This window comes from Pygoscelis adeliae, unplaced genomic scaffold (assembly GCF_000699105.1).
Source record: "Pygoscelis adeliae isolate BGI_AS28 unplaced genomic scaffold, ASM69910v1 Scaffold93, whole genome shotgun sequence".
NCBI lineage: Eukaryota > Metazoa > Chordata > Aves > Sphenisciformes > Spheniscidae > Pygoscelis > Pygoscelis adeliae.
Window position 1 is genome coordinate 1,353,196 of NW_008824469.1, and position 16,925 is coordinate 1,370,120.

Genomic DNA, 16,925 nt, shown 5'->3' on the forward strand with positions numbered 1-16,925 from the left:
GATGCATATACCCTGATATAAAAGGTAAAGCTCCAAAGCGCCTCCATTTTAAATGCTAAATTTTTTTTTAAATTCAAGCTTGTTGATAAAATGAGCTGTTCCCTTGGTCTTTATTCCTCTAAGATAACTGATAAAAAGTTCTGCTTTACCATACCTTAATTTCTGAGAAACAGTAGGCTGTATGTCGTGCTTGCAACCATAAGAAATGAATTCCTTTCGGAGGTCTTGCTGCATGGGACAAATTGTTGTGTATCTATTTACTGAGCTTGCATCTACCACGTAAACAGCACAAGCTTGCGAACCTTATTTGTTCACGTTCAGCAACACATTATATTACATAACAGATAATCTTCAGCCATTCTCATGGCATTACAGGACCCTGTGGATTTTGTTTTTTTTTTAATCCAGAAAGTGAACCCCTGCCACTGTTAACGTCACCGCTTTTCATTCTCGAGTCATCAGATCTCGTTGGAAGTCAGTACTGTTTCAGCACAAACTGTGGCATTTAGGTTAGCCCAGCTGTTCACTACCAATTATTACGGGAGCTGCAAAAGATGAAAGAGCCATCAAAAAGAGGCCTGCAGATCTTAGGATCTGCAGAAAAGATGCCAGTTCAATGGTAGACTAGGTACGCTGGGGCAAAAGAGTGTGAAAAAGATAATTGTGAGGACATTTTTCCCTCCTTTGAACCCTGAAGTATCACAAAGTGGTGGGAGGACGTAGACCGAAGAACAAGTCCCTAGAGGAACTGCTGTACATGTTGGACTGTGAAGTTCTTTGGGACCACTGTGCTCATCTGTTTGTATAGTGCATAGCTCAGCAGAATTTGTACCTCGTCAGATCACAATTCTGATTAACAGAAAAGTGGAAAAAAAGAAGGAATGGTAACATTACACATGCCAAGATCACAAAGAGGATGTACAGAGCAAGGAGTGCACTATAGGTGAGAACTGGAGTGGTAACTTTTGTGGATTAGGAGCACTGTTACTCAGAGTTCTGTAGCACTTCATTGGAGCGTGAAGTTGCACCCCATACTTACAACCAGGGAACTGAAGCACAGAGCGGTCACATCTAAGCAACTTATCCAAAGCAAGACTCATCTTGACTGATCAACTTATACAGCAAGACTGATCAAGCCTTGAAGTTAAACCCACGTCTCTTGATTCTGTGATCTGCAAAAGCTGCTGTAGCATCCAGAACTCCCATTACATAATTTCTTTTGTTGCTGCACCAAGATTTAAGGGACATGACCTTATATGCTGTAAAGTATTTGAAACCACATGCAAATTACAGAAGAACATAGGTTATATGGCTATACAAAGCGCCTAGATTTGCCATCAATATGCACTATCTAGTAAGTTTTATCAAGACTGAGTGTTGTGGTGGGAAAATGACAGAATCCACTCTTGCCTAAGCTAATTCTCTGTAATTCAGCAGTTGTTCCTTACCAACTAGGCAGAACGTTTCATATAAAAGCATTTAAATGTGATTACTTCATTCTGTAGCTTCTCATTTGTCTGTCTAGAGTTCTCCAAAGAGGCCAAAGTTTCAATCTTTTCTTTGTGAATGGCATCCTTCTCTTTGGTCACCTTCTCCACAGTCTGGAAAACATCTTCTGCCATTTTGGCAGCCTACATATAAAGGCGGGTGGGGGAAAAAGAAGCATTACCAAAGGGAGCTCTGAAAGCAAAAGATGAACCACAATACTTTATGCACAGCTCCACTGTTTGCCAGCTGCTTTCCAATCAAACAAGGACTTCAGCTGGGAATTTATTTGCATTTTGAAGCTGCATAAAGTATAAAGATAAATGGACATGAGAAGATTCAATTCCATGCAGAAACAGATCATAACCCCATGCTTGTGTTACCACCGAGGGAGCCCATTTCTTCTTTTTTTAATTCCTGGATTTCTAATTACCACCACTGTGATTGCTCTTATGACTTATAGCCACTTTAGACAGTAGTAGTTCAATAGATATTCACTTCCAACAGACTGCTCTATTTTCAGAAAATGTAGAATTATAAAAAGCTGTTAAAATTTTGAAAAAAAGAATTAAAAAAATCAAATAGGAGATAAAGCCAATTATTGCATTATTTCAGTGTTGTTCATTATGCCTTCATAAAAGGAAATACTTCACAAGTATATTAAAATACCTAGGTAGGCATAATACATTCCTACAGTATATCTTGATTCCAATTTGTATTCAAAGTTATTTTATGGGCTTCAAGCCCCACAAACTGAAATTCAAAATAATATTCGGAATTTGTTGGTGGTGAATACAAAACACTTCTGTGAATAAAAAGAACACCAGAATTGCCAATGTCTTTAACAGACTGAAAGTCCTTTAATGTAAATTTAAATGGTTCTCTTACACTACTTTTTATCCAATTACATTTACAGGAGCAGTACATTGTTTTGTATTTTTTGAGTAACCCAAATTTGTAATTTAACATAAAACTGCACAAAGACCTAATCTAAAACTGTATGTCTTACTACTCTAGCTTTCAAGCTGCAGAGTACTTCCAACAGAAGGAGCTGCTCAATTTCGCCTACCAGATTCAGGAAACAAAACTTCCTTTTATTCACAGTTTACGTTGCTTTCTTGCAACATTCAGCAACAACATAGGCTTTTATATTTATAAATAATAATAAAAAAAACACAGAGTTAGTGTCTTTCAGACTCACAGTTACAACTTGGAAAAAACCAAAGTAATGTAGTGAGAGAGACCATAACTCCAGCCTGTTTATAGTGAGATGAAGTGCTGATTGTGCAGAGAGGAAACCATTGGGTTAGTGCTCAGTATTAGTATAACCATACTTGATTGTTTAACTACGTGTTTCAATACCTCAATTTTTTGCGTTACTGTTTGGGCCTGGAGAGTCTCAATTTCTTTTAGTTTCAAAGCCAGATTGTTCATCTCCTCCTGCAGCATCTGATTTTTGCCCTGAGAGACCAGCAATTTGCCTGAGAGGTCACTGTTAGTTTGTTCTAAAAGTGATACTTCCTTGTGCAGTTTATAATAATCCTTGGAGAATTTCTCCTTCTCTTTTAGTGTTTCTTCCTTAATGATGACCAGGCTCTTCTGTTCAGCAAGCAGGCTGGCGTTTTCCTGAAGTAACTGCATTTTCTCCTTCTCCATCACCTCATGCCTGTGTCGAAGATCATCTAGCCTCTTGGAGACACAGCTGTGCAGGTCCTGCAGCTCTGCTTTTGATTTAGACAAGGAAACAAAGTCACTCTTCAGTCGTTCGATACTGGAAGCAAGCTGCTCTGTCTCTGCACAGAGGCTTTCTTTTTCTTTAATTATTTCCACCAGTTTAGTTTCAGATTGTTCTTTCCTCTGAACTAGAAGTTCTTTCTCAGTCAGCAATTCTTTATTTTTCTCTCTCAGCTCTTCTGTCTCCTTCTCCAAGGAGCTGATGTTGCTTTGAAGTTCCATACGTTCCAACAAAAATGATTCCTTGTCCAGTTTTCTAGCTTCCTTTTCTATGGTTAAGTTTTCTTTCATAATCTCAACCTCTCCATTTAATTTCTGACACTCATCCTGCAATTCAGTCCTCTCTCTGGTCAGCATTTCCCTATCAGTGGAACAGGTCTTGAATGAAGATGACAGGACCTGCTTGGCATGTGATACAGCAGCCAGTTCATTTTCTAATGTTCTTTTGGCATCCTGGGCCTCTTTCAGAAGATCTGAAAGGTCACGTTTACAGGCTATTAGCTCTTGATTTTCTAGAGTCTTCTTACTTAGTTCTTCCTTGAGGGCTTCAATGGAATCTTGGAGCATGGTATTCTCTTGGGCCAGAGCTCTCTTGGCTGAGACATCCAGTTCACGTTCTCTCTTCATATCAGAAATCGCATTTGCAGAAGACTTGTTTTCATCAAGAAGCTCTGAGTATTTGTTCTCCAATTCGTTCTTCGCTTGAAGAAGAGCTTCATTGTGCTTTTCAAATTGTAACAACTTGCAAAAACCAGATTCCTTTTCTATGTTCAGTTCGTTTATTTTCTCAGTAAAGACTTTCTCAGCAAGTACAGCATCTGCTGTGGCTTTAGCAAGCTTTTCAGCAATGGCCTTATTTTCATTTAAAAGTTCCTCCCTTTCAGCCAAAAGCCTTCGTTCTGATGAAGAAAGAGCCTCTTTCTCTTGAACTAACTGATTACACTCAGAATTGGTTATCTCTCTTGAGGCTTTAATTTCCTCAAGAAGACGAGAGAGACTAGCAAGGGAATCCTTCAACTCCATATTGTCTTTCATCGCTTTTTTAAGTTCTTTACGTTCAGTCTCGAGTTCTGTTTGCATCTCTTCCGTTCTCACTTTTAATGCTTGGTTTTCACTAACCGTATTGTCTAAACTCACACGCAGCTCTTCTATGCTTTTAAGAAGCATCTCCTTCTCGGACTGCAGACTCTGACTTGTCTGCAATAGACTGTCCATTTTATTTTTCAAGGCTGTATGTGTATTTTTAAGATCTGAGTATTTACCTAGGGCTGAATCTCTCTCTGCAGTCAGAGTTGACACTTCTTGCAGTAGCTCTTTTTGATCTCTGGCCAGGGCCTCACAAGAACTTTCCAGCTTCTGAATAACATCATCTTTGTCTTTAATAACTGCATCTTTCTCTTCCAAAAGTTTCTTCTGATAATGCTTCAGTTCTTCCCGTTCTTTGATATGCTTCTGACATACCACATCCATGGCATCTTTGTTGGCCTGAAGTTCTTTCAGCTGTTGGAGCAAGGCTGACTCTGAAGACCAGAGCGCATCATTTTCTTGAGTTACCTTCAGAAGGTCTGCCTGTGCTGCCTCTATTTCAGAGAGTAATTTGCTTTTCTCAGAAATTAGTGCTACCTTTTCTGTGCTTTCCTGCTGGCTTTTGGCCTCAGCTGCTTCCTTCTGCTTTAGGATTTTTTTGTTTTCTGAATTAAGTTCTTCACTTATTGTCCAAAGTCGTTCTTGGTCTTGTTCCATTACTGAAATCTTTGATTCCAATTCTAGAAGTTTTGATAACAAGGAACCTCTCTCTAATTTTAAAGTATTCCCCTCCTGTGCCAGAGTCTCTTTTTCTGATATCAAACCCCTCATCTTGTCTGACATTAGTTCAATCTCTTTTCTGGCTGATGCTAACACAGAGCTTAAGGACTAAAGAAATAAAGTCAGGGAGAAGGGAAAACAAAAATGAAGTCAAGCAGACAAATGAGGAATGTGGTTTAAGGGCAAACAGAGCTATTGTAATTTAAGTTTTTAAAAAGTGTATACACTGACACACAGTCCCTGCGTGAATTCAACTGTTGACAGCCACCCTGATATTTCATTACAAAGCACCCACCATCCACAGGAAAACTTTTCAGTGGTTAAATAAAAAAAAAAAAAAAAAAAAAATCATGATTTGAAGGTTCCTCCATACAAGACTTCATCTTGTTTTTAAAACTACTCTCAACAAATTTTCTGAATGTAAATTACTCAGAAAAGAGCCACAGAATTATTTCATGAGAATCTAAGGGAATTCAAATGCAGGGAGTTATATTAGATACTGACTTCCAATTCTCAAATTCACCTTCTATAGCTAATTGTCCTCATGATTCTGTCCAAAACATATTGTCATAACCCATTTAATGCAAAACACCACATCAGTGGTGTATTTAAAGTTAACCTGTGTGCCAATTTATACACTAAATATTTTGCTAAAGCATGAAACAAAGATTGTAGCGAATAACTAATGAGGATGAAAGCAAGCAGCAATGTCAAAGAAACTGAGAAAAAAACCCCAGAAATGACTAAAGTCAAGTTACATAGTAAGTAGTTGCACATAATACGGGATCATAGTACAGAACACAATTTCAGGTCTGTTACACTTTTAAATGAAATAGTTCACAACATATTTCATTTAAAATTCATGCATTTAAAAAACAGAGAATAACATCTGGATCCAACTGATTGTGCTGAGCCAGATATCTATGAACATAAAATGTTAACATCAAAGAACCATATTTCATGGATTCTTGTGTAATCTAGAGAAGACAACCAGTCAGTTGTGTATGCTTCGCTTCCCTAACCAATATGAATCTACCCTGGAAAAGTGCAAAAAAGAAACACTGCAAAAATCCTACTATGAAATGATGAAGCCAGGCAAAAAACAATGATTCACTGAAACAGAAAGATTTAAACTTTAAATTACGCGCAGAGTAACAAAGTATACATACTTTGGCCTGTTCTGCTTCCTTTTTCAGCTCCTCAGCCTGTGTTTCTAACTCATCGTTTTTCTTTTGTGCAATTTTCAGTGCCTCTTCTGCGTCCAGCAAGTTCTGCTTCAACCCTTTGATATCTGCATCATGTTTAGTGATCATCTCAGAAGCTTCTTTTTCATACTTGGCCTGAAGATCCTTATACTGAGTTTGGCTAGTCTCGATTTGCTTTTTCTGATAGGAGATAAAACAATTGGAACACAGTTAAAGAAGCAGCGGTACTATATTCTGCACGTAGTTAGCTAGTGCTTCTTAAAGTTCTTCTTACCATGTCTGTTAGTTGATCCTGCATATTCTTCAGTTCTGCTTGATGAATCTTGAGAGTTTCTTGCTGACTCTGCTCAGCTTTCCATGTTGTCTGCTCCACATTTTTCTGAAGCTGAACAGCCTTTTCATTTGCCTTTGTAAGCTCAAGTTGTATTTGCTCCAACTGCCTAGAAAGACCAAATAAAAGAACATTACTTTTTGCCGACAGCACGACAAGCACAGAGACGAAAGACTAAATTATGCTGAAGTTCTATTTTCTGTCCAAGCATTTAGAAAGAGATTTAATTCTTTAACATACAGAGAATGTTCTGCTAAATTAAATATACACGAGTGAGACCGAGCACTTGCCCGTGTGCAGAGCAACACAGCTGCCAGTCACCTTGCCCCCAACCTGGGGTTTTGTAAGGTAAAGAACAACAATTCTACATATAATTTTTATTTGACACAAACACATTTTCTCTTGCTAGAGACGTGGGTCAAAAATGTGACCCAAGGCTTTTATTATATATTCAAATAAACCAAGCTTATCAGGTAATCAATTAAGAAGCACAATCACAAAACAGTCTAGATTATTAAAATGTTCATTTACTCTGGACAGTAAGAAGCATGTTACCTAAGAATTTTAGAATTATGAATGTTACATGCTCTTCAGATCACTCTGAGGAGACTGTTTGGATGAATTTAGTTTGATAGAATTAAGTTCACTTGTCATATCAATATGACACTCAGGAGCATCTTGTTCAGATATTTACAAAAAGATAAAATGAGAAGCAGGGAGTGCAGGAGTAAAGAATTAACGTGAAAATGTTCTGACAGTGATGGAATACCTTTCTTTTAACCGGAGCTCATCATTCATTTTTGTAAGTTGGGCAGAGCTGTCTCCTGAAGACTTCATGATCTCTGCAATATCATTTTCAAGTTTGGCTTTAGCTTCAATCAGTTGCTGTTCTCTCTCTTCTCGCTCCTTCAATTTCTTCTCCATCACTGAGCAAGACAAAGGTTAGCAGTCTAGTAAATTTAAGAGAAAGGGTATGCACAGCCTAGCTAGAAGGTAGTAAAAAACTATAAACAGACCAATATTGATGCTACAGAGCTTGCAAATTACCCCTTTAAAATGAAAAATTACGATTGTTTGACCTTTGAACTGTTAATTGTAGCAGAAGGCTAAGAACTCTTCAGACACAGTAAAAAAGCAGCTAGTCAAGAAATCTTTCTTTCAGAAGTGATTCACTTAACTTCAGGCCATGAGAAGTGGCTACGAGGTCTACCCATATCAGATGGTAATCAAGCAGTATAATAAGAGAGGTATGCACATCTTCCAGGCAAAACAACTCACCAGCTATTTAGTAGAGCAGCAGAAAACAAACAATGCAAGCAACACAAAGCTACAGTAAAAAAAATTACTCATTCCAGGGCAGGCACTGCCACCAAGGGCAAGAGCAGCCCTTGGGATGACTTCTACAGTCCCAACAATGCCTTGAAAGGCTTGCTTCACAGGGTACGTAATCGCTCTGATTTCTTTCTACATTGGTTTTAAATTGAGAAGTACAACTAGAAAGATACAGCAAGACTCCCTCCTATGAGATAAGAAGAAGTAGACAACCAGACTAATGTACAGTCTATTTTATGTCCCTAAAAAGAAAACACTGCTTATGGACAAGGCTTCTGTGAATTAACTGTCTTACGTTTGTAATTCTTCAGCACGGTCCCCAAGCTTTTGACTGGTATCTAACCATTACGGCATGATTTTGTTGCAACATCAAGCGAGAATTTAACTATTGATTTGGAATACACTCAGCCAGGAAATCTTCTGCCTTACTGCACTATTCCCTTAACATCACCATCCCCCTGCTGCGTCACTATACACAGTGCCACAAAAGCTGTTTTCTGCTTAGAAAAAAGGCTTTCTTTTGAAGGCAAATGCATTTGTGAAAGCATTACATACTGTGATGTGGCGAGCTGAGCAGGAGGCATACGAAAGCACAAAGCTGATGCGTTTTTCAAAACATTCCATTTTATTACTTCCTTACCAGTCAAACTAGACTTCAGCTGTTCCAGTTCTGAAGACATGAGTGCAAACTGCTCTTCTTTTTGGTTTAGTTTTTTTATTGTTTCTATGCAAGTAAAATTTTGAAAACAAAGTTAGTAACTACTTAGATGCAGACAATTCCACCTACTTGCAAGGTACATTACTCTTAAGAGAGGCTGGGCGTAATCCTGTCCTTTCCATAGCTGCTGAAACTGCTGTACCGCCAAGTGTAAATTTGAAAGCACATGGAAAAACACCCTTTATTTTGCAGCATTTATTTTCTGCAGCTTTTTATTTCTTTATTTTGTTTAGTTTAGCAGCAGACATACCTTGCATAGTTTGTTGAACGTTTTCTGCTTCATCAGCTGCACTAGTAAACTTTTCTTTCTGAAAAATGGATAAAAACCTAAGGTAAGGTTTGGTAACAGCAGTATAATTCAACCACTGAATTTATATTAGGTATTTTTCAAGTACAAAATAGAACAGTCTTCACCTCTATTATAAATCGGAAGTTTTCAAATTACAGTTTAGCATAGATACATTCAGCAACATAAAGCAAGATTTTCCCTTGCCTTGGTTGCAAGCAAGTCCCTAAACTTTCAAAATAACTTCTCCATCAGCTAGCATAGCAACAGAACTGCAGCCACAGAGTCCTGTGTAGAAGACGTGATTTCTGGGCTTCTCAATGCAAGGAGCTATCCATGCTGCTCACAGGCTGCACAGTGGACATCTGCAACCCTGTGATCAATCTCATACCAGTGTTTTCCAGCTTTACCAGCATGAAGAGATGCTAGACTGTGAAGAAAAGGGAGGATATTGAGGAAGATAAGAAGCAAGACTCTTCCGCCAACTTCAACTATTTACTTTGGCCATGGCTAGATTTTATGAGAGGGACAGTAGAAAGCGTGTCTTTTTGTTACTAACTCTGGTGTAGTTTCTCAGGAAAATCCCACCCAACTGCAGAATACTTGCAAATTTAATTAAATTTGCAAAATGAGAAATCAGATGAAAAATGTCCTCAAAAACCATTTGTAAGACGTGTATAGCAAGCATTAATTTGTACGACAGTTATAACAAAGGGCCATGCATTCCTTAATGAGTAGTCTAAATTTAAACTACATGCTGCTTTTGATCTGGTTTAGTATTTTATCTGAAATCCATAAACAGATGAGCTCTATTTAGACAAAACACCTGATAACACAGAACTCGGGTGAAATGCTCTTTTCATTCTGACATGGATTCTATTAGTCATGAACCGTTGCCTTCTTTTCATGAGTAAAATAGCTTTAAAAAACTTTGCTCAGTCAGAGTTGATCCTCAGATTACACTCTCGCCAGGAAAACCAAAATCCAAAGGATAAAGTAAAAATTTTTGGGTATTACTCACCAAAACTTGAAGTTCCTTTTCCAAACAATCTTTAACTTGATTTACCGCACTCAAGTTTTTCTCAAGGTCAAGAAGCTTTTGCTCTTTGCCCTGCAGTTCTTTGGCCAGATCACTAGCCTAACGAAGATGATGAAATGGAGTAAAATAAAATTACAAACATGAATGAAAAAATAGGAAAATTAAAAGTTGAATCTGAAAGAAATAACTATACTATTAATATCACTGTAAGATGAAAAAATAAAAGAAACTGAACAAAAACAATGTGATGTGTTAACTGAGCAAAGCTGATTTCCACTGATGACTACATCACAGTACTAACTGCATCTTGGAATATATTTGAAATTGTTAAAATTTAGTTCTCTTGGAATTAATGGTGAAAACATTATTTAATGGCAGACATTTTTGAGTACATTCAAAATTTCCAAACAAAGTTAAAGCATCAGTTGAATTAGTAGTTTTGGTTCTTCATTGTTTTAACTTTTTCATCTGATAAATTTAGCATTTATGTTTCAACTGGCTGTTCAGACCAATACACATACGGGGATGAAATTTTTCAAAAGGCTCTGCACCACACCCAGGGGTAGCGCAGAAACCCAGTGTGAACTCAAAAATAAAGTCAAAGGTCCACAGAAATCTAGCATCTTGGAACCATCTGTGAAGGGTTTAGGAAAGCCACTTCCAGTTACTTTCCCACTACTCTTACAATTAGAGCTCTATCTTGTCAGGTCACGCACAGATTGGGGGTGTGGAGGAACCCCTAAAATGAAATGATATTTTAGCACTTTTATTCCTAGCTGCAGTGGCGGAACAACTTTCAAGTACTGAATGCCATGCTATCAACTTTAAAGAGACATTGCATCCAAAACCAAGAAAAATCTCGGCAAGATGTATCATATTGCAGTCTGTGCTTCAAAAATGCTGTGAAACAGTGCCCAACATCATCACCGCATACCCTTGTCTTAAAGAAAAGTTCCACAGGATCTTTTTTGCTTTCTTTTGTTTTTAATAGCCTCTTCCATCATCTTGTGTGATGAGAGGCAAGGTAGTGAAGGCACAGAGGAAACATTTCCCCATTGAGCCCCAAGTCGCTTTATCTGAATACCTCTATGACCAAAGGTTAAAAATTTAAGATGTGTGGATTCTTCTCCCAAATAAGACAACAAACTAACTTTTCCATAACAGGAAGCTTTCAGCAGAGGCATGCCGAAGCCTGCAGCAAGAAAGCGCAGACAGAACTTTTTTCTTTTTCTTAGTGGTGCAGACCAAGCACTAGAAACCTGTTGAGAGATGTGACCCAGTTGACGCTTTCTCTAAACCTCCTCAGATGGTACTAAGATACGCATTCAATAAAACTAGTTTTTTCTGTGATGTATTTGCTATAGCAGATTAGAACTGTACAAATGTAAAATAAAAACAAAGTAAAAATAAAAGGATGGATGTTGATACAAACCTTGCTACTTCCATCAACCTTTTCAGTCTCTAAATTCTGAATTTGTTTCTCAGCTGCCTCAAGCTGCTTGCTAAGTTTCTGGATTTCCAATTTACCTTCAGAATTGGCTTTCTGAAGTGCAGCAAGGTCCAAAAGCTTTTCTTCAGCAGCTTTGATCTGTGGTGTAAGACTATCAATAACTTTGGTTTGTTCATTGTACTTGGCTTGCAGTACCTCTAGCTCCTTTACCTTTATTTCAGCTTCCTGTAATTTGTTTAAAGTGTCTTCCATTTCTACTAGATGCTGATCTTCCACACTTTCCAGTTTGGTCTTCAGGCTTTCCAGGTTTTGCTCTTTCTCCTCTGTGACTGCCAACAGTTTTGCTTTCAGTGATTCAATCTCTTTTAAATGATGAGATTTTTCATTTTCCTGCTTCAGTTTTAAATTTGACATTTCATTTTCATAGTCTAATTTAATCTTCTCAATCTGAGTCTTCAACTCTGCAAATTCTGCTGTCTGAGCCCCTACGCCTTTGCTGAAAGAAACTTTTAGCTCTTCCATTGCTTGTTGATGGGAGGCAATTGCAGATTCCAGCTTCGATTTCCACAGCTCTATTACATCTGAATTCTCCTTGTTGGCATGATCAAGCTTAGTTTTCAAGGATTCATTTTCTTTTGCCATTCTCTCATTTGAAGCTGAAAGTGATTTGATCTCTTTCTGCAATGCTTCTTCGCTAATTCCAAACTTCTCTTTCAGTGAATTCATCTCATTCTGATGTTCTTTGCTAACTGCTGCCATTCTTTCTTGCAAAGAACTTACTTCTTGTAACAATGAAAGAGAAGTGTCCACATCATCAATGTGTTTACTAGACTCTAATCTCCCTCGAAGCTCAGCTACTTCCTTCACCCGCAATGCTAGATCTCTTTCTAGTTCCATGATGCGAGATTTTTCTGACACCGTGGCCACCTATGATTAACAGCATTTCAAGAAAAGAAGAAAGAATTATAAAAGATATGTTTAATACAAAGACACTTAGGCCTCATTGAAAAGAAACCACCGAGTGTTGCAAACTAACATCATTCGTGTATTCTTCCTAGCATTTTGGATTAGAATATCTTTGAGTTTCTTTGTCAACTCCTATTTCTATGGAAATTCTAAAGAAACCTTAAGTAAAAGTAAATGCTGCTTTTATGTGGAAGGCTGTGAAACAAGACCAACTGTTGTTTCATTTATGTATAAATTATTGCTTTAAAAAAAAGGAAAAAAGTCCACATCTTTGTATTACATGCATATTATAGTCTTTCTAAAGGTGGAATTTATTTAAATTCATTTTTCTGAAGTTATCTGGAAATAACGACTTGCTAAACAACTTACAAACTATGCTTATGTATATTATCAATGTTTAACAAAATGTTTCTCAGAACCACTTTAAAGCAGACTGAAAAAGAAAGGAGAACCCTGAGGTCTTTATTTATTGAAATAATTGCTTCCAAATTCATCTCATGCCAGCTATAAGACTGTCAAAGAAAAATACAAACAGAATTTTAGCCTACAAATCCTTTGAAACTCCTTCTATATCCACTCCCTTGTTCTCTCTGAAAAAGTGTCCTCACGTTATCTGAGCTTTTCACTGACTGTTGAAGCAGTTTGTGGTATGGAAAAGCATGCAAAGCTACCACAGTTATTTCTAATTAGGAAGTTACTGTTTCAACCTCCCTATTATACCAACATCATGAAAAAGATACTACTTACCTGCAATTGCTTTTTAAAAGTACTTATTATAGAGTACGTTCTTGGTTTTATAATATTCATCCCTACCTCAACTTCAAGAAAAGCCGCACGTGTGAGCATAAATCTCTTTCTCTCCCCCCCCCTTAAGAATTGACATCTGCTGAACTTCTGACTTGGGACAAAGTATGTCCAATAATATTTTGACAGGCAACAGTATTACTAATGCTACTGGGATATCCATGAAAAGATATCCATGTCACGGGTGGAAAAAAAAAGAACCAAAAAGCCACTGCAAACCATGATTTAGCAAAACAAGTAGTACAACAACTGTCTAAGACCTCAGAAACCAAGCCCCAAATACTAAGTTTGTGTAAAAGCATTGGCACAGTCGATCTTACTTCTTTTGGATTTAATGAACTTTGCTACTTCTAAAAATGAACCACTGAATATTCCTTTATGTCAATTCACAGTCCCATTTGCTACTTTTGACTTGGATTCAAGTATTAATTTTGCAGTTTTAAGACATCTTACCTGAATTCTTCTGAAGAAATGAGTATACATGTACAGGCATACACATACGCAACACTGAAGCTCAAAATTAATGCTAATTTTTAAAGTGTTCCAGCTACATCTCTAGCAGGTACTGATCATGGCAGAAGCAAGGATATGTTTCAGCATGTGTTATACCCAGAAGACTGTGTCATCAGAAATCTTCCACAACACAAATCAGTCTTGTTATTTAAATAGTGAAAACCATTACCCTAGTGTCTTCTAACTCCCTCTGGAGTTTGTCAGCTTTGGTCTTTTCAAAGAGCAGGCTCTGTTCAAGCTCCTTAATGCGGGCATGCTCCAGTTTGGTCTGCGTCTGTTAGTAAAAAGGGAAAGGAAGAGAACACAACGGTGCCACCATCACATGCCAGCACAAGAGGAGGGAGCCACATGCAGGCCGTGCTGCCAGAATCTTCTACCAATGATGAGCAGAGAAGATGCAGTGGATAAAATGAACAGGGAAATGCTATGGATGAGAAAGATGGACTGAAAGTGTAAATGGACTGAGTGTAAAAAAAATAAAAAATGAAAAAAAAATCACAAACAAAGAAATATGAACAAAAAAGTTTCATGCAGCCAAGTAGAAGTTATTTATCAGTACATGAAGTTTTCAGCACAAATTAGAATAGTTATGTAAAAAAAAATATATGTGTATGTACATCTGTACCTGTTCTAACAGGATGATAAATCCCTTTCCCTTGTCATCCCACTAACTTTTTTCTTTAATGTATCGGGCTTATTTTATAAATGATTTAGTTATGAACCAGGGGACAAAAATTCATCACTGAAGCTCATAAGACAAATCAAAACTTTTTTTTTTTTTTAATAGTGGCTGTATCTCAAGTCTCAGCCATAAAAATCCTTTTTGCTAAGACCTGGGAACATTAAGGTTCACCTGTCACTATGGTATGAATTATTTGAATAGAAATAGAAATAGAAAGAGAATGGTTGTCTCTAACTGCAGAACCCTCCTAGTTCTTCCCCCTCCTCCTCTTTCAGGAAGGAAGCAAGCAGCAAGTAAGATTCTCCAAAACCAGGTGAAAAAGTGAATCAGTCTGGTTGCTCTGTTGTTACTGAAGTCTAAATACATTGAACGAGATGTGGAAGTAAGGAAAAAAAAAAAGTAAGATCTTTGTAATTCTAATGGGTTCCTAAAGAGAAGCAGGAAGCAGATGAAACTGAGTGGGTACCTCCTTGCCTTTCGCTTACAGTGGGGTAGAATTTTTAGCAAGAACACAGAATATTGGATATTCTGGCTTGATACTCAGATACTCCCAGCGGCCTGCAAGAGAGCTTGAAGTTTGAGAGATGCAGGTGAAGTCCAGCAGCTAGTTCAAATCTGACCTGCACCTCTGAAGTGGGGAAAAGGGGAGGGGGAAAGAAAAAAGAAAAAAGAAAAATGAAGAGGTAAGAACCAGGTGCCGTTTCTATTTTTGAAGTGCCGAGATTTGAGTACTGTGTCAATCTTGACAGGTCACTGTTAGTTTAAATTTACTAAACAATCCAAATTAAAAGGATTATGAAAGTCTATTGTTGCTTCACAGTGTCTTTTCCAAAAAGAGCAGCTTTTCAGGGCTTGCCCACATCAAGAGTAAGGTGGATGTCCAGAAGAAGACTGAATGAATTTCTGCCTGGGTAGGCTAAGATGTGTTTATTAACCGAAGAAGTGGCATCCATCAGTCTGATGAAAGTTACCCACACAGCTTAACTGCTGCAGTTATTTACTGTAGAGCAAAGTAAGGCAGTAACCCCCAAACCCTACGAACTACTATTAACAGAAGAGAGTCCTGCAACCTGAACAGCTACCCACGGAACACTGGATTGAAAGACTCCGAAAAGGCAGGTAGACGCGTCTGAATATTTCCAAAGCCACTCTGCTGCCAAAGCCACAGCGCAGCGGTGTGTGCACAGCTGGCAGGACACTGCTGCTTCTCTGATCTTTGTAATATGATATTTAAAGATCCCTACAGAACTGTGTTATTTATAGAGTGACAAGCTGATCAGTACTGCCTCCAAACCAGCTGTAGCAGTTAAAGATCTTATGTAGTCTCTGCAGAGCAAGTGGGATGGGGATGAGCCTCTTGTTTTGCTTCAGGCCCGCCCTCCTCCAAACACAGTATTCCTTCTGACAGCATCAAGTTGTCTTCTTTCCCAAAAGCATGCAGGCATCTGGCGGTTTAATTTTTTAAGCATTTTTCCAGCTGAAATCAGTTGGCTGTTTTACTATGTAGTTACTAGGTCCAAAGTACTAAAATCCACAAATGCTAGCAGTTGCTTCTTAGATTTGTCTATTTTTTGAAATTCCATAGCAGATTGTTTCTCTATCAGTAGAAGATCTTCAGTGGGGAAAAAAACCCATGAGAACACAGATTACTGTTTTGCCTCCCACAGCCTTTGAAAATGGAACTAAGTATTCTAAGGGAAATGACAGTATTTTATAAGCGGCTATAATTCAGTCCTCTCTTGGAGACGGGTTAGTATTAGTTCTGATCCACAATAAAATTATAAGTCTGAAAAGTAATCTATTTTTAAAAATTGAACATTCATACCTTACTCGCTCTAATTCACCAAAGGGGTCTATTAAAAACCAAGAAACCCCAAACCTGATAATTGCAGAATTCTCCCTGCATGACTTTGCAAAATATGCTATCTTAAGTTTTCCTATGCTACAAAAACCCCAAAACACTCTGATCATTAATTTTATAGACATTGCTTTAGTACTGCAAAGATCAGACATACCATCACTGAGGGTTTTTTATAATCCCATCTCTTATATATTACAAAGGGAAATAAGTCAAAATCCTACCAAAATGGAAATAAAAGATAAAAAAAAAATACTCCAGAGATCTTTGCTGGACAACTTTTTCCCCATTTAGGGCATGAAGGATTATCCTTTAAACAAGTCTGATTTCCAAGGGACAGACTCCGGTTTCCCTGAGGTAAAAATCACTGCAAAATTTTGAATCACTCAAATTGTTCTTCTCAGTTTACCGTGCTCTGGGTTTCCTCAAAGAGAAACATAATCATTTAGACATTTCTCTCTAGATGATCAGGAGAGAAGAGTACTACAAAAAGAAGAAAAGAATTTGATTGTAAACCTTAACTTGGATGGAAAAGAAAAACAGAAAAGGAAAAAAAAAACCAACCAACAACCCACCAACAAAGGAAGCATCTTCACCTTCTCCAAAGCTTCGCCGTTAGATTGATAGGGAAATGGGACGAGCCTTACTCTGTGCCTTGAACCTTTAAGAGTTCCACTCAAATAAACTTCAGAGACCAGTCATCAGCTGTTTTCAGC

The 16,925-nt window shown here is 37.8% G+C and overlaps 1 protein-coding gene across 4 annotated transcripts in view; it reads right to left on the reverse strand.

The window, feature by feature from the left end:
- The window catches only part of CLIP1 (CAP-GLY domain containing linker protein 1), a 62,340-nt gene that overhangs the window by 17,768 nt on the left and 27,647 nt on the right, over positions 1 to 16,925 (reverse strand). For 2 of the 4 annotated variants that reach the window (XM_009321192.1, XM_009321191.1), the window contains exons 10-18: positions 13,839 to 13,943; positions 11,369 to 12,313; positions 9,919 to 10,035; positions 8,862 to 8,919; positions 8,534 to 8,617; positions 7,331 to 7,487; positions 6,505 to 6,670; positions 6,195 to 6,410; positions 1,494 to 1,631 (exon numbers count right to left, since the gene is read on the reverse strand). In XM_009321192.1, the coding sequence (XP_009319467.1) occupies positions 1,494 to 1,631; positions 6,195 to 6,410; positions 6,505 to 6,670; positions 7,331 to 7,487; positions 8,534 to 8,617; positions 8,862 to 8,919; positions 9,919 to 10,035; positions 11,369 to 12,313; positions 13,839 to 13,943 (1,986 nt within the window). The remainder of the gene's footprint in view (positions 1 to 1,493; positions 1,632 to 6,194; positions 6,411 to 6,504; positions 6,671 to 7,330; positions 7,488 to 8,533; positions 8,618 to 8,861; positions 8,920 to 9,918; positions 10,036 to 11,368; positions 12,314 to 13,838; positions 13,944 to 16,925) is intronic. The other 2 variants (XM_009321194.1, XM_009321193.1) reach the window with 1 other exon arrangement.